Source organism: Mustela putorius, unplaced genomic scaffold, assembly GCF_011764305.1.
Source record: "Mustela putorius furo isolate JIRA1106 unplaced genomic scaffold, ASM1176430v1.1 tig00000083_pilon_pilon_pilon, whole genome shotgun sequence".
NCBI classification, from domain to species: domain Eukaryota; kingdom Metazoa; phylum Chordata; class Mammalia; order Carnivora; family Mustelidae; genus Mustela; species Mustela putorius.
In genome coordinates, this window is record NW_025421273.1 from 26,647,688 (window position 1) to 26,674,108 (window position 26,421).

The 26,421-nt window shown below is 37.5% G+C and overlaps 2 protein-coding genes across 13 annotated transcripts in view; one reads left to right on the forward strand and one right to left on the reverse strand.

Moving 5' to 3' along the window:
- Positions 1-3,573: 3,573 nt before the first annotated feature.
- On the forward strand, positions 3,574-23,666 carry PACRGL (parkin coregulated like). 9 transcript variants are annotated; one of them, XM_013061524.2, is made up of 11 exons: positions 3,612-3,748; positions 7,723-7,790; positions 7,903-8,061; positions 8,194-8,240; positions 10,955-10,993; positions 11,224-11,291; positions 13,054-13,144; positions 15,484-15,618; positions 16,051-16,158; positions 20,188-20,268; positions 22,870-23,666. In XM_013061524.2, exons 2-11 carry the CDS (start codon positions 7,739-7,741, stop codon positions 22,924-22,926), a joined length of 837 nt encoding a protein of 278 aa, XP_012916978.1. In that variant the 5' UTR covers positions 3,612-3,748; positions 7,723-7,738; the 3' UTR covers positions 22,927-23,666. The 9 variants fall into 9 exon arrangements, with proteins under 9 accessions (XP_044931962.1, XP_044931964.1, XP_044931970.1 ...); XM_013061526.2 differs by having other exon boundaries at positions 3,692-3,748; positions 7,723-7,786; XM_013061523.2 differs by lacking the exon at positions 3,612-3,748 and adding an exon at positions 3,772-4,805.
- Positions 23,667-24,360: 694 nt separating this feature from the next.
- KCNIP4 (potassium voltage-gated channel interacting protein 4) overlaps positions 24,361-26,421 on the reverse strand; it is a 1,128,645-nt gene continuing 1,126,584 nt past the window's right edge. For all 4 annotated transcript variants that reach the window (XM_004762695.3, XM_004762691.3, XM_004762693.3 and 1 more), the window contains one exon: positions 24,361-25,844. In XM_004762695.3, coding sequence (XP_004762752.1) covers positions 25,797-25,844 — 48 coding nt within the window. In that variant the 3' untranslated portion in view covers positions 24,361-25,796. The remainder of the gene's footprint in view (positions 25,845-26,421) is intronic.

Here is a 26,421-nt window from a genome sequence, read left to right on the forward strand (position 1 = left end):
ATATCACACTAATTTTTTTTAAAGATTTTATTTATTTATTTGACAGACAGAGATTACAAGTAGGCAGAGGCAGGCAGAGAGAGAGGAGGAAGCAGGCTTTCTGAGGAGCAGAGAGCGTGATGCGGGGCTCGATCCCAGGACCCTGAGATCGTGACCTGAGCTGAAAGCAGAGGCTTTAACCCACTGAGCCATCCAGGTGCCTCACACTAATACTTTTTATAATCATTGCACATTGATAATATTTTGGATGTGTTTGGCTAATTTTGTATAAACAAGATATTCATTTATAGAAATATAAAATATTATAGAAAATATAAAATCAATAAAATTTAAAATATAATAAATAAAATACAGTATTAAACTTAATTTTACTTTTATTTTTTTACTTTTTAAAAAATGCACCTGTTAGTCAAGCATTCTACTCTTGGTTGAGGCTTAGATCATGATCATGATCTCAGCGTCCTTAGATGGAGCCCCATGACTTGCCTGGCCCTGGCTTTGAACTTGGTGCAGAATTTGCTTGAGATTCTCTCTCTCCCTCCCCCTCTGCCCCTCCTTCTCATGCTCTCTCTCTCTCTATCAAATCAATCAATCAATTTTTTTCCATTTTACTTTATTTCTTTTCAGTATTCCAGCATTCATTGTTTATGCACCACACCCAGTGCTCCATGCAATACGTGCCCTCCCTAATAACCACCACCAGGCTCATATGTGACTCACATTATATTTCCATTGGACAATGTGGCTCTGTATCCTCATTCATGTTGATCTTTCACCAAAGTAGCTACTATCACTGTTTAAGGTTTTCCATATGGAAAAAAATTAAAATTAAAATTAACTTTTCCATGTAGGCTCTCAATGATTATATAATGATAATCTCTAATGTGTCCTGACAGGGTGTACTAGAAATAACATTAAAAAAATAGCTTATATCTCATTTCCTAATAATCGAGAATAATCACTTGGTCTGTAATTTGTACAAAAAGGAAAAAATTTTCTATAAAGTAATTAAGGCCAAGCCAACAATACCTCTGATATTTTCTTGAAAATGATGACTAAACAAGTGTAAGTTCACAAGTGAAATAGAAATAAAAACAATGAGAAAAATACTTTGATTTTTCAGTTTTGGTCAGACTTACTAATTCATAAGTTATATAACATGTAGGGATACATTAAAAATAGGATAATTTGGCAAGGATTTATTTACAAAAGGACTATTTATTGAAGTACAGGGTAACTTCAGAGACAATGCATTCATCAAGGGCTAGAAACACCTGAGATTTTACACCTGTAGTCCTAAATTTGGCCATTTAGAATGGCACTGTGACCTTCATTCAGAGATATAGCCAGATCCAGGGAAACTCTTAGAGATGAAGCAGAGGAAAAAATCTTCTGACTTCACTCTCCTTGAATTCTACAATTTTTGTTAAGTTTCCCCATTGGCCAAAGCCCAGTATCATCCAGTGGGCATGGGAGACTTGTTGATGCCAGTCCATCTTGATCAGCTTCCCAGAGTATATGGCTGGGTAGAGAACAGTGGAGAGTAAATCTGTAGGAGATCTGTGGTACTTACTGTCTTTTCAGAATCATTTGCCATATTGCTAGGCACATAGGTCAACCATTCACTCCCTCTGTACTTTTTCCAAAAGGAGAATTAAACCTTGAAACTAGAACAGGATTCAGAGACCCAAGTCGACTACTGGCTTTCCGTTTCTCACACACTGCATGCTCTCCCTAGACACACTAAGTTCTCCTATAGCCTCAGTTACTGTCTATTCACTGATGATTATAAAACCCACAGCTTTTGCCCTCCACACTAGATGGGCATAGCCAACTGTCGTCTGGTCACATTCACCTGGATGTCTCACAGGCTTCTCAAATTAGTTTGTCCAAGAAAGTATCCACCATTTACGGCATGATATCCAGACAAAGTCACAATGCGAATAAACCTGTTTATTTTCTAAAATGAAGATAGAAAATTTACAAGAGGCTGATTTAATCATAATTAGGAGAGGCTCAAAGAAGTAATTGTGGTTTTTTTTTTTTAATCTGAAGAATCCATGAAAAATTCAGGGTCTCATACTAACACCAAGGCATAGCTTGAGATGGCTACAACACAGTGTACTCTACGTAAAAAAATGACTGGGTTTCACCTCAACAATTGCACTGGCGAATAGTTACCAAGCTCTTCCTGTGTGCTAGGAGCTTTACTTGTGCTCTTGTCTTACATGAACCTATAATGGGGAAATTAAGTCTTAGAGGGGTTATGACTTGTACAAGGTCTCGTAGCTCATAAACGTTGGAGTTGGGTTTCCAGTCTAAGTGGACTAACTTCAGAACATGTGCACTTCACTTCTCTGCAGTACTGAAAGCATATTATTCTTACATTCCAGACAAAAGGACTAGAAGGCCGTGAGCTAGGTGTTGCTAGGTCTATCGGTGGAGATGCTAGCGGGGAGGAAGAAGACAAGGAGATATAATATGGCATGGAGAATCTGGGGAAGAGAGCTCGTAAGGTGAAAATAGCTAACAAATAGGAACTTTTTTTCTTTTTTTAAAATGCTATTTAAGTATGCATTGTGCTAATTGATTGTAGAAAAGTGATAGTTTCTATCACGTGGTGAAGATAGGTAAATTCAGTATGAATTTCAAAATTTTAGACTTGTGTGCAAATTTTACAGAACATTCAGGGAATTAGATATACAAAGACTTCATTCGTTTGTTTCATTTATTCAAAGAGTTATTATTTCTTGAGTCCCTGCTAGAAGGTGGAGAAACGAAAGGAAAGGTCACAGTCATTGCCACGAAGGAACTCAGCCTGTCAAAGCAGCTTCCACAGCAGTAACTCAGGAAGCAAGAACGAAGCTACAAGGACAGGGAGGAACTGCACTGCCTGGACTGCTCAGAGAGTGACAATTGCATAGTTAGCTATTCCCTGAAAAACCGTTAAGGCTATGGGATGACAACAGGAGAAGGCTCTAGAAAGGAACGCAGTGCGCAGATCTGAAGCGCTTGGGCTTTTTGCTCTGACAACCCAAATTGCTTTTGGTAGAAACACAAGGGGACATGCATTTTCTTGCAGCATCAGTTTTATTAAAATGATGTTAAGTCAAAAAGGACACGCACCTTATTAAAATAGGGATGTATTCTGTAGTTGAACACGATGGCATGTGAATCAGAAAGTTATGACAGGAAATGAAATTCCACAGCTGGGCAGGCAGATGGCTTTGGCTCCCACCCCACAAAACCTTGGGGCTGCATTTCCAGGCCCCGAGGTCTCAGGTTCTAGGGCAGGTGGAGAAAACAGTATTTAAGTGTGTGAGAGAAGTGTTTAAAGAGTCAGGGACACAGACTGGGAAGAAATCGTGGCGCTAGGAACTCGGAGTCTGTGCTCTCCTCTGCTCCGCGGACTTCTCATCAGTCCCTAAAGACCCTCCACTAGGTGCCCTTTTGTCACCCCACAACGCCTGGCTAGCTGGAAGCTCCCCTTTTCAACTCCCGGCCCTCGTTGCCAGGGCCACCCTCTTCAACCCCGCGCCCGGGCAGCCTCCCAGACGGAAGCTTCGAGGGCGCGGCATGCGTCTGACGTCACTACGCGGCGCCGCCAGATCCGGGGACCGCGCGAAGCCTCACTTTCCCGGAATCCCGGCCGCCGGTGACCGCAGTGGGGAAGTTGGGAGAGGGCGCCGAGCAAAAGTCCCACCCGGTGTGGGGGCTGGTGTGCGGGTCGCCGCGGGAGAGAGGCGCGGTAGGAACAGGTTGTGGGTGCCCCGGGCCAGGGCTGCGGGAATTCCTCGGTGCCGCCCGCGCTGTGACGGCCCTGCCGGCTTTCTCCCTGGCTTGTTGCTAAGGCCGCCAGACTCCGTTGCCAAGGACCTTGGAGCTGCTGAGCCTGAAGGGTGCTGAGCACCCTTCCTTTCCAGAGGTCTGGCTGTGGCGGAGAGTAGCCCTCGTTGGCCTTAATGGAAAACCGGCCGTCTGCCACCACCCTCTCCCCCTATTCCGTAAAAGCAAAACAAAAAAGCCCCCTTTTTTTGTTGCCCCCCCCCCCATACACGTCGCTTATTTTTTAACTTTGACAACAGCCTGGCCTTGAACTATTCTTAAATATTTGGAAATGTATGGTGATGGAGGGGAAGAGGGTAGTGAAATAGAAAGCAAATTTTAAGACTCAGTGCTGTTCCCTTGGATTTACTTTATGGTAAAAAGGAATTGTAATGGGTGGATACTGGGCTCTGTCGCTGCACTCTAGAATTTGAAGGAGCTCTAGAGATGGAGCATGGCTTCTTTAGCGGGGTGCCTATTACACTTTGGGAACTTTCTAAACAATGGATGAGAAAGTAGGAAGAAACGGGGCTTCTGCCCCTTGATAATTTAGCACACTGTGTAGTGTAGTGGTGTCAGAGCGTGGTGCAAGAAGAAAATGCATATGGGGAAGGAAATAGGGTATGTGACCTATCCAAAAATAATGAAATGAAATTATGCTTTCCTATCATTGACACAGATATCCACAGCCCCTTTCAGATGAGCAGATGGGCTGCAGTACCTAAGGAAACTAAGGGAAAGTAAGGGTTCCACTGTGGATCCTGCTTGGTCTGCTTGCTCTCTGATATTATGACATCATTTAGATGTTTGGGTCACGTGGATTCTAGTGCCTATTTAGAATCTTTGTATTGTTTTGTAAAAGTATGAGCTGTGACTGATAATATTTGTAGCACACAATAGTTCTTACCTTTTCACTTCCTCTCATCATTATTACCTCTTTACACCACCCTTCATGTGTTAATGGAAAAGCACTCAAGAGAGTTAAGTGTCAGATAAATTAAGCAGTTTTCTTGTACAGACAACTCCTGTATCAGTCTTGTCAGTGGTATGCTCCCAGATGGATATATGTTTTTAAATACTTTATTTATTTATTTTAGAGTGAGAATGTGAGGGGTGGGGGTATAGAATCTCTATCAGACTCTCTGTTGAGCATGGAGCCAGTCTTGGGGGCTCAATCTCAGGACCTGGAGCAGAAATCAAGAGTTGGATGCTTAACTGAGCGACCTAGGCACCCCTGCCAGATGGATATTATTTTTAATATATTAATATTTTGAGAATACTTAATTTGTAAGATAAAGGGTGATACTTCTAACAATAAGTGAAAAATATTTGTTTTTTGGAAAGAAGCTCTCTAATACAGAATTTTTGAAAGTAGGTATAGAAGTGTTTGCATTGAGTATGTGTGTTTTGATGTTATTGCTGGAAGTTATGTAAGTGTATTACACGTAAAAACTGACCTGTATGCATAAAACCTTTGGGAGCTCAGTTTTCTGGCATGTTTTATGAAAGATTTTTAAATGAAGAGTTTCCTTGGGGCGCCTGGGTGGCTCAGTGGGTTGAAGCCTCTGCCTTCGGCTCAGGTCATGATCCCAGAGTCCTGGGATCGAGCCCCGCATCGGGCTCTCTGCTCAGTGCAGAGCCTGCTTCTCTCTCTCTCTCTCTGCCTGCCTCTCTGCCTACTTGTGATCTCTGTCTGTCAAATAAATAAATAAATAAATAAAATCTAAAAAAAAAAAAAAATGAAGAGTTTCCATGGCTTTTTGAGCTCATTCAACATATAACGTAGCACCTTCCTACTAGTACCTCTCAGGAACATCTTTTTCACATAAAGGAAGGTAGAAGTTTCTTGTTCCAACAAAAACTTTGTAGGTTGGGTAGATAGTGTTGGAAAATATACACCATGATTTGATGGGGCCAGCTCTGCTTTCCTTATATTTCTGGGTAGGATCTTTGTGCTTCTTTTCAGCTATGACAGTTATTAAAATTTATGATCAAAAGGAATATTAATTTATTAGTTTTCACCAACATTAAAAGTAGTTACTTTAATTACCCCCAGTTACAGAGTCAAAGAAACAGAGACAGATTTATTTATTTCTAGATCATACTATTCTTATCAGGACCTTCTCAAAACAGAAACTTGAGACAATAGTAGATTGTCTCTGAATATTCACTGAAATGCAGTGTTAGGTCAACATATTTAAAGCCTGCCTTACCTTATCTTAAAGTAGTATGAAAAATTCAGTGAGGCATTGATTATCATAATTGTGAAAAATGCCTTGGGAATGAATGTGAAGTAGGATATTGGGAGGTAAGTCATCTGCTAGTAGTAGGATGAGAAAATTAAGTGACTATATTAAATCAAGAAAATTGCATTTTAAAATTGTTCTGTGTATGAAACAATCCTACATTTAATTTATCCTTCCAAGGCACTTTGAAATGGTCACATCACGTTTGAAATATTTTGGGACTGAATTATGTGGAGTTCCATCCTTGTGAAGATTTCTAATTTGTCAAGTAGATGAAAATCATCTCATGAGGAATCACTGGAAAAAGCATCAGTGTTTATCCTGAAGAAGAGAAAACTAAGGAGTTGAGTCTGTCCCCACATATTTAAAAAACTGTCATTTGGAAGTGGAGGAAGGCTTCACCTGTGTTACCTTAATGAAGATCCTACCTACAGTGTAGTTAATAACAAAAGCTTAAAGTGGGAAATGCTCTAGTGGAAGAATGACTGGAGTGCTATGCAAGTGAAGGAATGGAGTAATCAATTAGCAATAAGCAGGAAACAGTGCAGGAATCAGAGTGCCAAGGAATCAAGAGTGCCAAGAAACAGAGATTAGGAAAGGCGGTGTACAGCTTGGGATTGGAGCTAGACCTAGAAATACCAGCAAGCAATTGGGTATATGAATTTGGGTGCGTGTGATGGAGAGTTCTTTGGTAGAGATGAAAATTTAGAAGTAATCTGATTAGGCAGGAAATTATCACTGCGAACTAGAGTCCTCCTGTTAGTAGAAAAGAGGAAAGTGAGGAAGAGGGAGCAATGAACCATCACTGTCTGGTTAAGCAACTGATATATTACCTTATTTATCCTCAGTAACAGCCTTTATAGGTTTGTATTATTCTCCCCTCTTAATAGGTCTGGAAATCGAGATTTAGGGAGATTAAATAATCTACCTAAATTCATAAACCTGGTAATTGGTAGAGATGAGGATACAGACCCCAATCTGAGCCAATAGCTCCTTCTATCTTATCACACCACATTGATCACATCTGTAGAATTGAGTGTGGGAAGTGAAGGGAAAGAATAGAGAAAGAAGATCTTAAGTTTTTCATCATGAGGGACCAGAAAATTGGTGGTACATTGAATTAGCAAGGGGTCCATAACTTCAGTGTGATAACCTTAGTTTTGGTTATATTCAGTTTAAGGAGCTTGTAATGTACTGAGTAGGAGAGTTCATTTTGTCCCTTGAAAAACAGGACTTGATACGCCGATGTTAGCATTTGGAACTTTGGAAATAGAGAGGCCAGAGAAGATAGAGATACTAGGGGATGTGCCAACCACTTTCTCATTTCAGATATCTAGTCCATATTTTCTGAATATAGCCAGAAGTTTGCAGTTGAGTTTCTAAAAACATATTTTGACAGTATGAATGGAAAAAAAGTTTATTCTTATATATCTTATTTTCTTACAGATTGTTTTCCATTTGCTATTATTGATAGTTATTGATGTTCATATAATTTCATATTTTCTCATTAGTCTTTCTGGTATTTTGTTCCATGCCATACCCTTTTTTGTATCTCTTTTATTGTATTTTCTACTCTGTTCTGTGTTGGTCTTACGTTCTCAATGAATCCCTCATTCCCCAAATTCTGAAATCAAGTCTCATTCGACTGCAGGAATAAAAGGGAAGCAATGCAGAAATCAGAGTGCCATGGAGTTGTACAGTTGAGAAACAGAAAGGCAGGTACAGAACATTGCTTTTTAAATGAAAAGGTGAATTTTGTTAATAGACAGATAGATAAGAGGGAGCTTTATCTCTTTCACCTCTTTTTTTGTTGATCTTCCTTTTTTTCCAGGTAGCTGTGATCAAAGGACATCATCAAGCATGCAAATAAAACACAGGACTACAGTTCAACAAAGCAACTCCTCATCTTCAACCAGTTCTCCAGAGACTGCAAGAAAAGTTCATCCTCGACCAAGTGATAAACTTAACCCTAAGACCATTAACCCTGTAGGTAAAAAAGACATTCATGACTCAGCAGATTTTTTCAAAGTAATAGACATTTAGCAAACTGTTGAACCATTCTGAATGCTGTCCCAAGTTTCTTTTGTTTGTAATTTTTTTTTTTTTTTTGCTTACATTTAAGCTAGTGACAAAAGGCATATGGTAATCATGATGAAGAATGGAAATGATGTGAGTATGGAAGTGAGAAGGTGTAGAGAATAACTAGTTATGGTATATACTATCATATTCATGGATGAGTGTACTAGAGTGTAAAGTAAATTGCACATCAGCTTTATTTTTATTTAATATAGTTCTTTTACTTCCTAACATCAATGAATAAACTTGTATTCAGTTGACATAGGATCAATTACCTGCTTCTAGTTGCATAAACATCTCCGACCATTTTGCTATGATCTATAAATATGTGGATCAGTGAATTATCCAAAAAGCGAGCACACCTGTGCTATAAAACCAGGTGGTGTCTGCCCAGCCTTGCATAGGGTAAGATGATCATGGTTTCAGCCTTCAAAAGGGATTATGAGAGTGGCTGAGACACTGACTTAGATGGCAGGTGAAATACAGCAAGGATACAATGAATTGGCCAAGAGCAGAAGATTTCTGACTTTACAAATGAAAAGTAGTATAAGCATGTGTGTTTCCTTCTTTCTGTAATTTGCACAGTATCAAGTTGAATTCCTGAAGAATGCCCTGCTCTCTTCTTGTTCTTGCTTCTTTTTCCTGTGTTTAGTTGAGAGAATTGATGGTGACACTTGAGTCTTCTTCCTCTCTTTAAGGAAGAACTTTTGAAAGTAGTAATATAAGTAGCCCTAATTTTAAAACTTATTAAAAATGAAGGAAAATTTTGAGAAATAATGGTTTGACCTGAGAAGACAGTATATTATACAAGACAATGTCTAAGATCTGTACAAGCTACCAATCCAAAGTAAGTCAGTTAGAAGTCAGGATAGGGTTCACCACTGGGGAAAAAATGTAGTTAGGGATTGGGAAGAGGCACTGAGGAGGTTTCTAAGGTGCTGGTAACATTCAGGTATTCCACACCTGAGTATTATTACACCATTGTTTTGGAGAAGTCACTGGTCTGCATAGTTATAATTTATGCACATAAATGTGTGTAAGTTTTGAGTATTTCACTTGAATCAAAAGTTTAAAAAATTTTTTTTAACTGAGGATAGTGGGGTGTATTTAATAAGGTTGATTATTTTAGAGTTGAAATATGGTCTGTAGTGATACGGTTAAAAATTGAAGGGACGGGGCACCTGGGTGGCTCAGTCAGTTAAGCATCTGCGTCTGCCTTCGGCTCAGGTCATGATCCCAGAGTCCTGGGATCGAGCTCCATATGGGCTTTCTGCTCAGCGGGGAGCCTGCTTCTCCCTCTCCAGCCCCCCTGTGCTTGTGTTCCCTCTCTCGCTATCTCTGTGTCATAAATAAATAAAAATCTTAAAAAAAAAAATGAAGGGACAACAGTTTTTTTGTGTGTTTGGTAATGGAATTTTGGTAAAATTGGGTAAAAATTGACAAAACGAAGCCATTGGTAAAAAAAAGAAAATGATAATGTGGGACCTGGAGGATGAAAATATGATTATATCTAAAATGAGTTAAAAAGAAAAAGAAAGGAATTGCTTAGAATTTCAATCAGAAATTTTGTCTTGGTGGATGTTTTGGAAATTTAGGGATTATTTATATGACCTATAGGTTCAAAAAGTAAGATCATTTGCTAATAGTTGCTCTGACTAAAAAAAGTATCTATAGCCCTAAGTTGTCTTAACTTTTCCCTCAGTAGAAGAATATTTTTTCAGCTTTCCCTATATAATATGATTACTTGAAAACAGTTTTTTTTTTTTTTTAAGATTGTATTTATTTATTTGACAGAGATCACAAGTAGGCAGAGAAGCAGGCAGGGTGGATGGGGGTAAGCAGGCTCCCCACTAAGCAGAGAGCCTGATGTGGGGCTTGAACCCAGGACCCCAGGACCATGACCTGAGCCAAAACAGAGGCTTTAACCCACTAAGCCACCCAGGCGCCCCCAAAACAGTTTTTAAAACATATTTTTCTTAGTAGGAATTTTAGTTAGATGAATGAAATATTAGAATTTCTTTGAATTATGCAGAATGTGGATTGAAGTTTATAAATGAATCTCTTATTATAATATTATATGCTAATGAAATTTTCATCTATGTGTTTTAACTTCAAACATGTGCTTTTCCAGAGGAAAAAGTTAATTCTAAACTTATGCCCTTAAATGTATTTTTTAATTATTGCATTTATTTTTAAAGATTTTTTAGCTAGTTACATCTTTAAAATAGATTAGTAAGTTTGTACTTTGTAATTTAGACAACTGTATTTCATTTGGTTATATTCAAGTACCATGTGAATTTACTTTTTGTGCCTAAATTATTTGTGTCTCTGATCGACTATGTTGAAATTATGTATGCTGTGATTATTCAGTTGTTGTGATCAGTCGCTTCTTACATGGTCTTTGGGAATACAGACTTAATGTATTCTTAAGGTAATACATAGACAAATGCAAAATTATGAAGTTTTGTATCTAAGCAGACACATCCAGGCATATGTTTGTGAGAGCCTTGTTCTATCTTCAGCTCTATCACCCCTTTCCATCCTAAGCCTTTCTCTTTTAGAGAAGCGTAAAATGAGTTTGGAGAAATTACAGGTTCCCTGACTGTCCAGGCATTTGCCTGGAGGACAAGTAGGAGATGTGTTGGAGGCTGAAAACAAATCTGCTTTCTCTATACTTACCTCTCCTTTTCCATGGACCCCTCACCTTGAAAGAACACAGTGGCAGATAGTAGAAAAATGTATTACCTTTACTATATTTATTTGTGATGTTCATTCTTAATAGTATTTATCTGTATTATTTTTATTAGACATGTAATTCCAGCTTCCTTCAAGCCTTCCAAAACAAGGTAGGGGTATAAATGAAGTAGAGAACGCGTGTTTGGGGTTCCTGTACTGAGGGGTTGATAATTTTCCTCAGTTTTGTTGCTGAGCAGGTTGATGCACTTGGTACCAGTGTCGTGGGTTGAAAGCCAGGGTGTCCACTCGCCCCTGACCTCATAGGATTAAAGCTGATTAGGTACCTTCACAAAGTGGAGGTGATAATATATTTATCATGTTCTTTCATTTTTTATTTCAGTTTGGTGAACAATCACGAGCTCCTTCTGCATTTGCAGCCATTTACTCTAAGGGAGGGATTCCTTGCAGGTAAAATCAATACAGGTTATAACTGACCGTATTATTCAAAATAATTGAGTAAAATCGATAACAGTGTTTAGTTTAAATGTATTGAAATCTTTATTTACTAGGGAGGTTGAAATAGGTACTTTATTCAGGCTTTGGTTGTTGAACTGGTATAGATCGTGGGATATTGTTGAAGAAGATCATTTTAATTCCAAAATAGAATTACCAATAGATCTATAATTTAAGAAATTGAATGAACCAGTTTCTGAAATAATATAAGCCTTCATAGGCTTGGGCAAGTTGCAAATAAATAGCCTATTTTATTTGTAAACTGAAAATTGACCATTGAACAAAACTGTTTCATTATTTTTTGAAATGATATTTCAAAAATTTTTAAAATTACTGAAATTATATTTTTTAATGAGTACATACAGGTATTTTTTCTCAGAAAAAATACCTTTCGGGGTAAACATCAGAACTGTTCTAAAGAAAACAATACAATTACTAATAGAGTGATACCATTTTAAGATTTCACTATCAAGAAACATTTATTTCTTCTAAGTATATCCAGTTTTAACCTGTTCTAGATGATGAAAAATACTATTTTCATTGTAAAAAGAGTAATCACAACATTCTTTCTGTAGTCTAAAATTCAAGAAATACAGTTTTTCGTCATATCTTCAGATTTGGACGCATAAGCTCACATTCTTCATTTTATTCTCATTCTGAGTTGAGACTGTATTTTAAGTTTCTTATACCTCCCTTTCTGACTCCACACAATTATGGTTGCTAAAATAGTAAAAATGTTACCAAGGTCTCTTGATATGAAGAAAATAAGGCTAAAGAAGGTGTCAAGAAGTTGAGAACAACAAAAGGGAAACATTTGAAGGTGATGTGTAAGTTCACTGTCATAATTATGATAGCTCATTGATGTATTCACACATCAAAACATATAAAATTTTATACTTTAAAACCATGTGCAGTTTTTTGAATGTTGTTTTTTTTTTTTTTAAGATTTTATTTATTTGAGAGAGAGAGTGAGCACAACTGGGGGAAGCAGAGGCAGAGGGATAAGCAGCCTCCCCATTAAGCAAGCAGGGAACCTAACAAGGGGCTCAATCCTAGGACCCCAAGATCATGACTGAGCCAAAGGCAGGCACTTAACCAGCTGAGCCACAGAGGCGCCTCTGTTGAATGTTGGTTATGTCTCAGTAAATGTTGTTTAAAACAAAATAAAACAAAACAGCAGTGACTAATTGAAGGGGCTACCACTTTTTAACCTGGTGTGGGCTACTTAACCTCCTGCCCTCAGTTTTCTTCCATTTAGCAGGGCTAAAATCTGCCTTGTCTACACTGATCATTAGGATTAAGTGATCCATATATGAAAAATATTGTTCCATATAAAACAAGTTATTGTTTCTCATTCTCATTGTTTGCACATTTGTAGGTTATCTGTTTTAATTATGACTGAAAGATGTCAAGTGTAGCATTTGTATTAAGACTCACAGACAGCAGTATGCTTGAGTTCTGAAACTGTAGGCTTAACAAATGTGGAGTTTAGTTTTGCCATCAAACGATTTTACCAGAAGAGTAGGAGTTTGTGAGATTATAGACATTGTTGCATAAGATATCTTTGTAATACCATTTCAAGCTATGGTATCCCTACATGTTATGGAATAGTTCTAGTATGGTTATGTTATAGAAAGGGTAGGAATATGTTAGATAATTACTGTTTAGGATATAATTACGTTGCCCATGTTATGTTCACTGATATTTGTTATTTTAGATTGGTCCATGGTTCAGTGAAACACAGATTACAGTGGGAATGTCCTCCTGAAAATCTTCCATTTGATCCTCTTCTTATTACTTTAGCTGAGGTAAATGTATATATTCCATTTCTCCTGAATGTTTATGGAAAAAAAAAACTTTAAAAATCATATTAAGTATTATTTTGTAATGCATCAGTAAATCTTATTCTTTGCTCTGGAAACAAGAGTCAAGCGATGTCATTAAAATACCACACTCCCTTAGGAATTAATTATGATCAATATATGTTTATTAGAAACTGATTAATCAGGTTTATAAACAACTTAATCTACACAGGATTTTATAGATAAGTGGATGAAATATTCATACTTAATTCCAAAAATAAAAGTACTTAAAGTCATAGGGAATTAGTTATTTCAGTAGAACATCAACAATTTAATCTAAACTGCATCAGATAACGAGTGATCTGTTTCTACACAACCAGTCCTGTTTAATATGAGCATATGTTTCATAGGGAACTGATTTTAACTACTTAAACGTCCTTTTGGAGAAGTCTCTGGGCTTTTGTCTACCTGTACATTTTAAGTACAATATCACGGAGATCATTTTTTAATAGAGGATTTTAGGAAAACTTCTGATCAGTTCCTTTATATTATTTAACATTTTATATCAGGAAAAAGTTGGCAGAGTATTAGCTTGAGGTGGATTAGTGATCTCTTCTGTAAAATTTATTCCTTTTGTTAGAGTCACAAGTTGAGAAATGAATTAATCTGTTGTCTTGTATTTAAGTTATAGATACTGGTCTTTTTTAAGAGTTAAGGATCATTTTTGTTGTCTTTGTTTTTTTTTAATTTATTGCAGAATTATTTTGGTATGATAGTGGTATATTTTTATAGGTAGCCTATCTTGAAATTGAGTTTTGATCAAAGTCTTTTAAACTTGGTATTAAAAACTTAAAATGTGGGGCGCCTGGGTGGCGCAGTGGGTTAAAGCCTGCCCGGCGGGGAGCCTGCTTCCCCCTCTCTCTCTGCCTGCCTCTCTGCCTACTTTTGATCTCTGTCTGTCAAATAAATGAATAAAATCTTTTAAAAATTTAAAAAAATGAAAACCTAAAATCTATCAGTGTTTCATTTGTTCTTTTAAGAATTTTAAACTTTTTGTATATGGTAACAAACCATTCTTTAGATGAATCAGTACTATAGTAACACCTTTGAAAATGTGCCCCAGCTAATCATAACGGGATGGGAATACTTTAATTTGGAGAGTCCCTAGAGGGAGTCTGTGTTTAATGGAGATCACATAAAGTCAGTCCTTTAAATACTTATTTTCCAAACACCATTGCCTTTATTTCTGTGTTGGGTAGATTGTTAGCCTTCACCTCTACTCACTTAACAATGGGGAAGTACTGACAGGACCACCACTATGGAAATCCACTTCACCTCTTGACCTGATTCCTCATCTCTAAAATGAATGGGATCGGGGCACTCTTAAGAGGCTAGAACCTGTGGTGCAAAGTGGTGCTGGTGTGCTTGGCTTGCACAGCTTTCAAAAGCATCCAGGAAAGGAAATGTTTGATCACTGTTGGAAGCAGGTAGTTTGGTCTAGAGGGCAAATTGATTGAAAATTACTATTTTTAGGCATGACTTTGCAGCTAGTTATATTTATTCACAGACAATAAGAAGTCCAACTGAGGGAGTATTACTATTGCTTTTTTTGTTTGATGTTTTTACAGAAAGCCAGATGGCCCTTCTAACTTGACTCAGAGTGATGGGTTAAATCATGAAAGAGTACTATCTAGTAGTTGCTGATGCATTTAGGGTGAAAGAGATTATACAGGTTTTTATTCATATTTTTATTTCACATCCTAAAGTAAAAAAATGACATTTATAATCTTACATTGGTTTTTGAACCTAGGAAATGATGTTTTAAAAATACCTTAATGTAAAATATTTAAATATGAAGGGAACAATATTTTAGAAACTCATTAAACAAGTTGTAAAGTCACTGTAAAGGTAGGAGATCCAATAATTATGCCCTAAAATGGTGGCTATAAACCAGCATTTTAGATGCTTTTAGGCAGTATATGGGAGTATATACAAAATGTTTTTTAGTATCTTAGTGTGTCTTAGGGTGTTTTTTTATTTTTTCTTTTATTTACCTTTCTTTACCTCCTTCTGTTCTCTTTCTTATTTCCTTTATTTTTCCTTTGCTTTTCCTTCCCTTTTTCCCGTTCCTTTGATTTTTAAAACATTTTTCTTTCTTGCTGTGGGTAGAAATTCTTCCTGTCTCATGTATGTCCATTGTTCCACAATTTCTGAGTGTAATTGAAATTGTAATTATTGAAATTATAAATCATGATTAGGAAAACCATAATAAAACTTTATTTTCATTTAGACTAGTGAGGATTCAATTTTGTGTCTTGTTTGTTTCTGTGTTTTGTCTTTGACAGGGTTTGAGGGAGACTAAACATCCATACACCTTTGTGTCGAAGGAGGGTTTTAGAGAATTGCTGTTGGTCCAAGGAGCTCTTGAGAAAGCTGTACCTTTGCTTCCAAGACTGATTCCTGTGCTAAAGGCAGCTCTGGTATTTTCTATTCATTTGGATTTCCTGTGGTCACTTAGACTACTTTATGTCTTTTTTCTTTTAAATTGTATTTATATTGGTCCTTTACCTGTGATTTTGATGCATGTGCAAAATTAGGCCACACTTATTCAGGGACAAATAATTACTTATTTAAGATGCCTTTAGAGGGTATATGAAAGATAGAAGAGTACATTTGGAGTAATTGGAGAAAGTAATAAAACTCATATCAGTCTTGCTGCATGCTGCGATAAGTTTCAGTTAGTGTTTCAGTCAAGCTAGAAATTTATTTTTTTGTTTCTAGATGGTATAGCATTAAAGGTTGGTTATCTTCTGTTTTTGAATGTTCAATCTTACTTTTTTCTGGTTTGACCTTTCTTTTTCTCTAACTTTTCTTTTCTCCTCTTCCCTCTCCTGTCCCAACTAACCCCACAGGTCCACATGGATGATGAAGTGTTTGCAAGAGGACTGAATGCTCTCGTGCAGCTGAGTATAGTCGTTGGTCCTTCTCTAAATGACCATCTGAAACATCTGCTTACAAGTGTAAGTATTGAAAAGATGAGAGAGTGGTTGTGAATGGTGTATCATGCCCTGTCTGTATCTTGTCATGATTCAGTGGCTTCAGATTAATCATTAACTGATTCAGAAATCTTAAAAAAAAATCCATCATTCTTTAAAAAAAATATAGATCAGACCTAGTAGTTCATAAAACATTTTACAAATGTACAGTATTCTCTCTAATTTTTTTTAATGGAAAGCACTTACATGAGCAGAACTTAGGGTTATAAGAACAAGCAAGCAGAAGTTGAATGGACAAAAATTAAAGGACAGTATAATGATATTATGCCCATGTTGATTAGTCATGAATTATAAGGACGCCTCCTGTAGGGGTATATACCTGTGATTGTGCATTGCCACAGCCATGTTTTTCATCTTTGTTTTTCCCTGTAAGTTTTTTAGTGAGTCTGTAAATAGTATTCAGGATGAGACTTTTTTTCCTCTTAAGTGTAGTTTAATCCTGAGGACAAGTATTCACTTGGATACTGGACAGTTTAGCAAGTCCCCAAGACAACACATAGGTTGCTAGAAGGACTCATGAGACTCAGAAAAGCTGTTATTTAGTCTTTCAGTTTATTACAGTTAATAATATACAGAAAGAATACCAGTTAAAATCAATGAAGGAAGGAGGTACATAGAGCAGAGCCCAGGAAGGACCAAGTGTGGAGCATCCACTTGTCCTTCCTCCCAACAGAGTTGTGTGGACAGTGCTGGTCTTTTCCAGCAAGGATATGTGGCAACACACAAGGAGTATTGCCATCCTGAGAAACTCACCTCAGTGTGGTGTCCAGGCATGCATGTTCATGTTAGGGGCCTACCGTGCCAGCATGACTGGCTGTATGCATGGCTGACCTTAGTCTCCAGCCTCTCCAGAAGTTGAGTTGAGTTGTGGCCCAAGGCCCCCCGGGAAACAAAGATACTCTTACCTGGCAGGTCATACCAAGGGCATAGGGTTTCCATCTAGGAGCCAGGGAGAAAAACCAGTCCTTTCTTTAGGCAGAGTTAATCCTTTACTGCACACACTGATAAACAATTGAAAGTCCTTGCTGGAATAACCCACAGCCAGAATTTCTGTGTTCATCTTTCTGTAGTTCAGAGTTGAAGCATGTATTTTGATCATAGTTCCACTGTTTTTTTTCCCCGGACCCATTTATCTGAGAGATCCCAGAACTTTAACTTCTTATTCTACAGAGACTAATACACTCCAGAAACATTTGACCAAGCCTGTCGAAAGTAGGGATGACAGTGAATCTATCAGGACTGCTGTGCTGAGTCTAGGAATGGTGGGAGATGAATTCCCACCAGCACCAGGTGCTTGATAGGGAGAAGACACGTGGGAATGGACTCTGAAACTTTAGTATGTGGGAAGCCTTGGGAACGAAGGAAGAAAATCCTGGCAGGATTTTGCTTATAATGTTTAGATCAGCAGGTTGTCCCTGAATAAACACAGGAATTTCACCCTAACAAATAAAATGGCTCATTTTAGATTGATTGCTCCAGTCAGACAAGCAATGTTTTAACAAATCTGTTGCTCTCTGGCCTCCCATTTTGTGCCAATTATTATGCTATAGGCACTTAGACTATAATGCTGAACAAAAAACGATATGCTCTCTGCCCTTGTGGAGATTGGTTTCTGTTTTTTTTGGGAGAAATAAGTAGCAAGGACATCCACTGAGAAAGTTGGAATGAGGTGAAGGGAATGTGATATACAAGAAAAGGAATCACATGGATCCTTCCTGCACTTGAAGTTGAGCAAGGCCCAGAACCTTCACTTCCTAAATATTCCTAAATAGCCTCCCAATCCCACCCATCAGGGCAGAAAGAAAAAAGCCAGATTAACAACTAAACTATGTAAGTTTCTTTATTTGTTTTAATTTTTCTGGGCCAGTAGCATTAATGTTTGGTCACTCACATTCTTCTCCAGAACCCTGCTTTTTCTTATATTGGACTGACTTAAGGGGGCCTTTCACCTTCTGGAGTGTCAGCACTCTGGGAAGGTCTGGTTAACACACAGACGTTCACATGCCAGTGGTATTCCATAGCCGAAATAGGCCATGTGGGTTTAAATCTTGGTCTGTTAGTGCACACCACCAAGAGACAGGCACCCCTGACATTCCATTGAGGTGCTTTGGTGCTCCTTCCTTACCTCACTTAACCCCTGTTAGCCAGAAAGACTCCATTTTGATTTACATATATTTTTGTTTATAGACCTCTGCATTAGATGTTATTTGAAGGGGTTCCTTGACTAGAAAAAGAATTTCAAAACCAGTTACTGAGCCCATATACAACTCATTTTATTCATAGGCAAAATAAGTCACATCCTTTCTTAGCTTCAGTTCAGACCTCCACTGACCCTGGTGGAAAGAGGAAATAAATCTTGATAAAAATGCAGAACCAAGGCCTTTGCTCAGAGATCCTGGTTAAGTAATTATGGTGTAGGACCCTAGAATTCTAGTACTTTTTGAGTAAGGATATCAGATGATTCTGGAGGTAGTGCTTCATGGATCTGCCCATAAGCCACTGCTCCTCGGTAGTGGGGTCTGCAGAAAGCAAACCAAAGATCTGATTTTGCAAGGGGTACTTTTTCTTTTTCTTTTTCTTTTTCTTTTCCTTTTCTCTTCTTTTCTTTTCTTTTCTTTTCTTTTCTTTTCTTTTCTTTTCTTTTCTTTTCTTTTCTTTTCTTTTCTTTTTTTAATCCATGCTGGGCATGGAGCCCAGTGAGGGGCTTCAACTCGTGACCCTGAGATCAAGACCTGAGGTGAGATCAAGAGTTGGAAGCCCAATTGACCGAGCCCGTGAGGTACCCCAAGAGGCACTTTTTCTTGTCCATCCCTAGGGCTATCTGTCCTCTCATTTAGAGTTGCTTTTCTCACATTTTTATCTCTTTTTTTTTTTTTTAAAGATTTTATTTATTTATTTGACAGACAGAAATCACAAGTAGGCAGAGAAGCAGGCGGGGGGTGGGAAGCAGGCACCCTGCTGAGCAGAGAGCCCCATGTGGGGCTGGATCCCAGGACCCTGGGATCATGACCTGAGCCGAACAGAGGCTTTAACCCACTGAGCCACCCAGGCGCCCCTCACATTTTTATCTTTTGGGGAATATTCTGACCCTTCCTCATCTTTATTTTTGACCTGACTCAAGAAGGGCTTCTAACTCAGTGCTCAGTGATGGGAAGCAGTCTTGGGTTTCTTCCATCCATGTGAAGAGGAACAACCAGAAACCAAGTCTAGGGCAGGCCCTTATAAGTATTTGATCACTGACTAATTCTTGCATGGGCTTCATTTGTATTCCCAGAAAGTGGAGCCATGATCAAGTCTTGCTCTAGGCTGAAATGTTTAGGTCTTTGGGTGAGTAGAGTAATTGAGACATTTGGTGGGAGTACACTATTATAGGTTGTACCTGATGATCTGAATTGCTGTTTTTTCCTCTTTGTTCGTATGATACTATCCTCCCTCACCTTGTGCTCTCCCTTTTCAGTCAGACTTCCACCTTTCTATCTAAAGCCCATTCAAGCCGTGCCTAGGGACAGGTGGTCTTGTGGTTTGTAGTCTGAATGTCCTAACTGTTAGAGGGTCATTCATGTGAATGCTCTCTCCTTTTTGTCTCTTCCCTTTCTTACACTGTAGGAAACATGTGTTTTAAGAGGTTTAGCTTTCCATCATGGTCCTCCAAATGCTCTTGCAAAATACAAAATGGAAAAGTATGCAGTTTCATAGAAAACTTACACTGGATACCATACTGTACCAGATTTTATAGGATTCGCATGATTTGAAATAATATGAATTCTCTTTTAACAAATTTAATGGGTCTATTATGTATAAATTTCAATGAGATATTTTCTGAAAGAAGCCTTGGAATCTAAAACAAATGAAATGGTATTTGGGTACTTCTATACAGTAAGGTCTCAGTGGTTTTATTTCTAGTTAGCATGCTCTTTAGTGAAGTTTACTTAAGCCTGGGGTGAATATTGTTGATTTTCAAATCATTTCATTCTCCCAATCTTACTTTAAAAGCTTTCCAAGAGACTGAGGGATAAGAAATTCAAAGAGCCAATCACCAGTGCATTACAGAAGCTAGAACAGCATGGTGGAAATGTAAGTAAAACATTATTCCTTAAGTCATATATATATATATATATATATATATATTTATATATATATATAAATATATATATATATATATATATATTTTTTTACTTTTACACTACAAAATTGTCTATATATAATGTATTATTTCAGCCATAAGTAATCATGTGGAGTTCATAGTATTTTCATATGAGAGCTCAGAGTTTCTGTCTTGCATGGATCATAGTTTTTGAACATTGGGACCCAGACCAGACTGTGTAAATGCTGGGCCTATACACTTTGTCTGTGCTTATGTGGCACTCCATGTGGTGCAGATTTGCAGGTTTTTTTTTATTTTGGATGTTTTTGCTTAGACCATAGGAAAGTTCAGAGAAGAAACAGATTAATGTAGAGAGCTCATTGAAGAATGTACTTTTTTTTCTTTCATTTGCCGTCTTTTCTGTCTAAAAAATTGACAGTTTTCCCATCCAAGGATTGAAATGCGATCCCCAAATGGCTGCAATACCATGTCTGGAAGTGCACATGTTCTGGAACATGCGTGTGCACATGCATACACATGCAAGAATGACTCCTGCTGGAGTCTTGCAAGCAAGAGTGGGAGGGAGGGAATCTCATTATTTTCTGTGTGGTGTCAAATAAGTAGGTTAATTGAATTTTCATCTTTTAAAGAAGTGTTCACGTCATGTAGTCTTGGAAGTATTTCTGTAAAGCAGTGATCCCACCTTGTTTGGAGATTACATTTAATCAGATCTGAATGGTAACGTGATTATTTTAGTATTGTAGAACTTAGTTTCATTGGAGGTACTTTCTAAAGGAATTATAAAGAAAATTTGTGTGACCATATACAGTTTTAAAATGGCAGAAGTGTTAGTTTAAGCTTTGTGTAAATTACCTAATTTGACCAATTCCAGTGACTTAAAATTGGTTATATTCTTCTCATGAGAAATGCTTAGAAAAAAGTTTAGGAGGAGGAAGTAAGTCCCTAGATTTCTTTGTTGTGTGTGGAGGATTAGCATTCAGACACCTTGTTGAGATGTACAAAACCATATCCTAGCCCATCCAGTGTCTCTCAGCAAAAAGGACATTCTTTTTGCTTGCAAATGCACTTCTGAGAATTGGAAAGCAAAATAATTTGTCATTTCCTCCCCTGTGAAATGCAAGTAAACAGATGCTAAATACTGATGGCACAGCTTTCAATCTGAAACTCTCCCTAGGTGTTTTTCACACTTTCTGTGGAATGGGGCAAAAGGAAAGGGACTGGCCCAGTGCGTTAGATTTCAAGGGTGAATGCGGAGGAGGGAATAGTTTTCAAGTAAATAAACTTGAAAGGAGAATACAGAGGGATGTAGATGACCAGCCCAGGGCCACAGAGGTAGCTAACAAGGAGTTCCTGTTACTGTCACTTATTCTCATTAGTTTGGAATCCTGCTAATACAGAATTTTAAAAAATGATGACGTTAAGTATTGTGTATTCCTTTAGACTTTTTCTCATTTGTCTAAAGTCTTACCTGATATTTTAATTAATAATTATATTTGATCAGAGATTTCTGTTGGGATACCATTAATATAATTATTGTCATACTTTCTGGTGGCCTAATGACCATCATGCTTGCTTTTGGTACTTTATAATCCTTCATGAAATTAATAAATGCTGTTCTTTCCCTACTAAAACTTTAAAATGTCTATATATCTTTCTTTTTCTTTAAATAGTAGAGATGAGTCTTTAAAAGGGTCTTCTCAGTATTGCAGTTTCTCATTTCTTGGGGCTTGTGTGTCCCCCAGTGATAGAAACAGTCAACTTCTGGGGAGACAGGAAAGTCTGCTCCAGGCACATTCTCATTTTCTTACAACTGATCAGTTTGCTACCTGCCTTAAGTAGCATTCATTTCACTCTTACCTTGATTTAATTTTCGTCCTAAATTATAGGCACTATACTTCTACACACCACAATCTTGATTGAGCATGTGGGAAGTTACTACATGTCAGGGCCTCAGTTGGGTGTTATTTATTTATTTATTTATTTATTTACAGATTTTATTTCTTTATTCAAGAGAAAGAGAATGAGTGGTGGCAAGGGGCAGAGGGAGAGGGACAAGCAGGCTCTGCACTGAGCAGGAAGCCCCACGATGGCTTGACCCCAGGACCCTGAGATCATGACTTGAGCCGAAGGCAGAGGCTTAACAGACTGTACCACCCAGGCAGGCGACCCTCAGTTGAGTACTTTCTGGACATTAAACTCACTGAATCCTCACTGACGCTCTCAGGGGTAAATTTTGTTGTTATTACCCTTTAAAGATCTAGAAACTGAGTCTCAGAAATAAATAGCCCCAGATTTGATAGTGAAGTGACTGGCAGAAGCTGGATTCAAATACTGGTGGTATGGTTCCTAACTACTTCCTTAGTTCAGTACTTTTTTTTTTTTAATGGTAGGAGACAACCTGTATTTTACTCAACTGAGAAAAAAGTTCACTTCTCATTCCATCATTCTGTTCCCATTCCATTTTGTTTGTTTTGAGTTTTGGATACTCTTTTAAGCATGCTCCTATAGATGGAATACCTATTAGGAGAACCCTTTGTGATACTAATGAAGCTGTTTTTTTCTGTTGACAGGGAAGCCTTATCATCATCAAATCCAAAATTCCAACATACTGCTCCATATGCTGTTGAAGAAGGGAGCCCACAGAAATATTGTTACTCCCTGGTGACAGGTGTTAAGTGGTGACCATAGGTACCTTTGGAACCTTTTCAGATTTACTTCCGTTTATTCTTCTGTCAGTCACAGCCACCGTTCATTATTTACTTCATTAAGATGAGTATACAGTACCACTGAATCATAGTAAAAGTTATTTCAACAACAAAAATAGTATGGTCAATGATGGAAAACTATTAAAAACAGTTCTATAATAGTACAATTTTGTGGGGTTGGTTTTTCATATTTTACAGTTTGGTATGAACAACCATTATTGGGTTATAGCAGATGTGTTTGTATTTATTTTCTAGTGCCTTTCTTTAATAATAGCCCTTTTCACAATCATTTTGTAGCTGTGTACTTATTTTTAGACGTTTTGTCATTTCTTGGGTTTTATACTTATCAATGCTATAGAAATTTAAAGTAGTGGACAAACATTTGTGAATTCACTGTTAATTATTGTCTGTAAATATGTATTTTATGGTGTAGGATACTTGGAAAAATTTCATTCCAGAGTATTCTAGTTTAAGACATTTTTTTAAATATGTAAATTCTCTTGTAAGTATGTTATTTATTACACCTCTTTAAAACTATCTAAACTTTAGGAGTTGTTTATATTTAAGTAAATGTTATTTTTGTATCCCATAGTCTGAAAATACTGGAGATACTCATTTCTTGAAGATACTCAGAAATTAAAATCTTAAAACTCTTAAATGTACCCAGTGATTTTGTTGTGTTTACTTAAGTTTAACAGTTAATTTAATTGGAAAGTCTTTCAAGACCTACTTGATAGGCATAGTTCTCAGTGATGACATTGTAGGAGCTGACCCTGGATCATTCTACAAGAGAAAGGAATAAGAGTGAGAAAGAGAAAACAGGAATAAGACTTTCCATCCTAAGGGAAAGAAGGGAGGCCATAGGGACATGAATAGCCACACCAGATCCAAAGCAGACTTACTTTTGGAGGGATGGAGATTAGGGTTACTCTTTTATTTGGGGGAGCAGCCATATTATATCTCAGCACCACTGAAGAACACCTTGCTCCATCCCTCAAATACGTGGAGTGACCTCTTTGCAATTCTCATTGCAGATACAGTCTCACAGCTGGAATTTAAAAGAGTACACATAATTTCTGAAGAGTCCTAATTGCAGAAATGCCTGTTTATCCCTCAGAGCTCTTGTCCTTCCTGGTCCTCCTGTCTGGGATATTCTCTTCTTGGGTCTCTATTCACCTGTCACATCCTTAGATCATATTAAGCTAAAACGAGCACCTGCTTTTACTCTTCTCCAGCGTACTTAGCGCCACCATAAGGCAAAGATATGTACAATCCTCCAGTGCCATAAGAAAAACACAGCATTTTTAATTTAGTATTTATAAAATTTGTTGAAATAAATGCATATAACACAGACCAGTAGAGTTATAAACATTTTATTTGCTTTTATTTTTTTGAAATACAAAATGTGCACATTGAGTTTACACAAACACGCGATGGCAAATTTCAGTGTACATGTATTGTACTACTCTTAATTTCTACACTGGTGATAGCAGGGCAGCTTTCAACATCCTATCTCTACACCAGAATAGATAACCTGATTTATTGTTGCAAAAACAGTTGCAGATTTCCTCCTACTGTAGCTTCTTGTTCTTTATGAGAGTTCTGCAAAACAGGGAGGGTGTTTGTATCCTTAGTAGTGTTGTGGCAACTTTATGATTTTGGCTTATGATCAGCAAAAAGAATCTGAATTGTTGGAGTTCTATGATGAGCAAAATCATAATACAGTCCACGTAAATTGCTTAGCATTTATTTTCATTTTCAGTGAAGTTTTGGTATGGTAGTTCTGGATAGAATGGACTCACTGATGGTTTCAAACTGAATTCTGCTTTCTCTCTGTCCTCTGTAGGCATGGGGGTAGTCCAGGTCTCTTTGGCCCTGAATGGCATGTAAAACAAAGGTACCTTGAAGGAGTCAAGAGAAAGGGGATGGAATAGGCCTTCAATGCTGTTAGGGATTACTTGGCATTAAGTATTACCATGTAACAGAGGGCAGATATCTTGACCCTTTGCATATACCTATGAACATCTTTGCTTTGTTCCACACCTTCTGGGACCTCCACATAATGACACAATAGAAAACAGTCAACCTGTAGGATTGGACAAATCCAAAATTATATACATCAGGTAGGCCTTGGCTATAATATGTATTATGAAAAATTAAGAAATGCTTATTAAATAAGCTTTATTAGGCATATGCTGACATCTGGTGATGAACTAATTTGTTTCATGTTATAAAAAATGCCAGATAAATGAATATCTTTAACAGAAGGCAGCAAATCCATAGAAACTGGGACTGTGTGTTTGTTTTTTAATTATAGTAATCTTGTTTACTTAGTGTATAAATGGAATTACAGCATACAAACATGAAAATTAATTTCTGGAAATTAAATGCAGATGCCAATATTTTAGAAAACCATTTAAAATCCTGGGGCTGAATACATCCGGTTGAGTAGCAAAAACCACTGATATTTTAAAATCACTGATAATGTGAAAGCTCAATAATCCCATGGCTAAAGAATCAATAAAACTATATGCCAGATTCTAATTGGAATAGTCACAGGGTATGAAATGACTTAGAACATCCCATGAACTCAGTGGCATTATGAAAAGGATGCAAATTTGTAACTGGAAAACTCAAATCTTTTGGGAATTGCTTTATATTAAAACAAAGCTTGTTTGCATAATATGCCTCAGTGTAAAGCTGAGCAATCTATGCTAAGAGTGGTAGCTCCAACTTTAAGTGTGGTAGAATAGTTCACATTTGTCTGTTTGATTGAGGATGCTTTTAACAAGTTAAATCACATTTTCAAAGAGCTGCATGGAGCGCATTATGTTTTCATCCTGTAAGGGAGAAGCACAGTGGGATTAAATTAAGTATCTCTGCAAGGGAAAGTACACTGTTTTGCCTCTAAGTACTGCCTCCCCCACTACTGCTTAAACCAAAAGCTCAAATACTAAGTGTTTGCAAATATAAATACCATCCTTTCATTTTCCATAGAGATAAGTATGGAGAGCCCATTTTACATTTTGTTGAATCTGCAGGCTTTAAATATTTCATTTGAATCTTACTTCTGTTAATAGAGAATATTTCTCAAATTGGAATGCCAGAATGGACAGTAGAGAGGCGCTGAGGGTAGGACCAAAAATAAGTGAGCACAAGCAAATTTGGGGATTCCAGGTAGATCGTAGGCCAAGTCACAGAGCCTTGTACATGTAGAAGGAAACAGGGTTTGTGTGTGAGCTAAGAGCCAACTCCATTCAGGATTGGAGTTTGGGGGTTGGGAGACCTGTCTATAGTCCTTTCACCTCTCTCTCTGGGTCTGTGGGGCCTTTAGGAGCCTTTAAAAATTGCCAGGGAAGGGATTGTTTGAGAGCCACCTTTGGCCCGTGGTTGTGTTCAATTTAGCATATTCCTTAG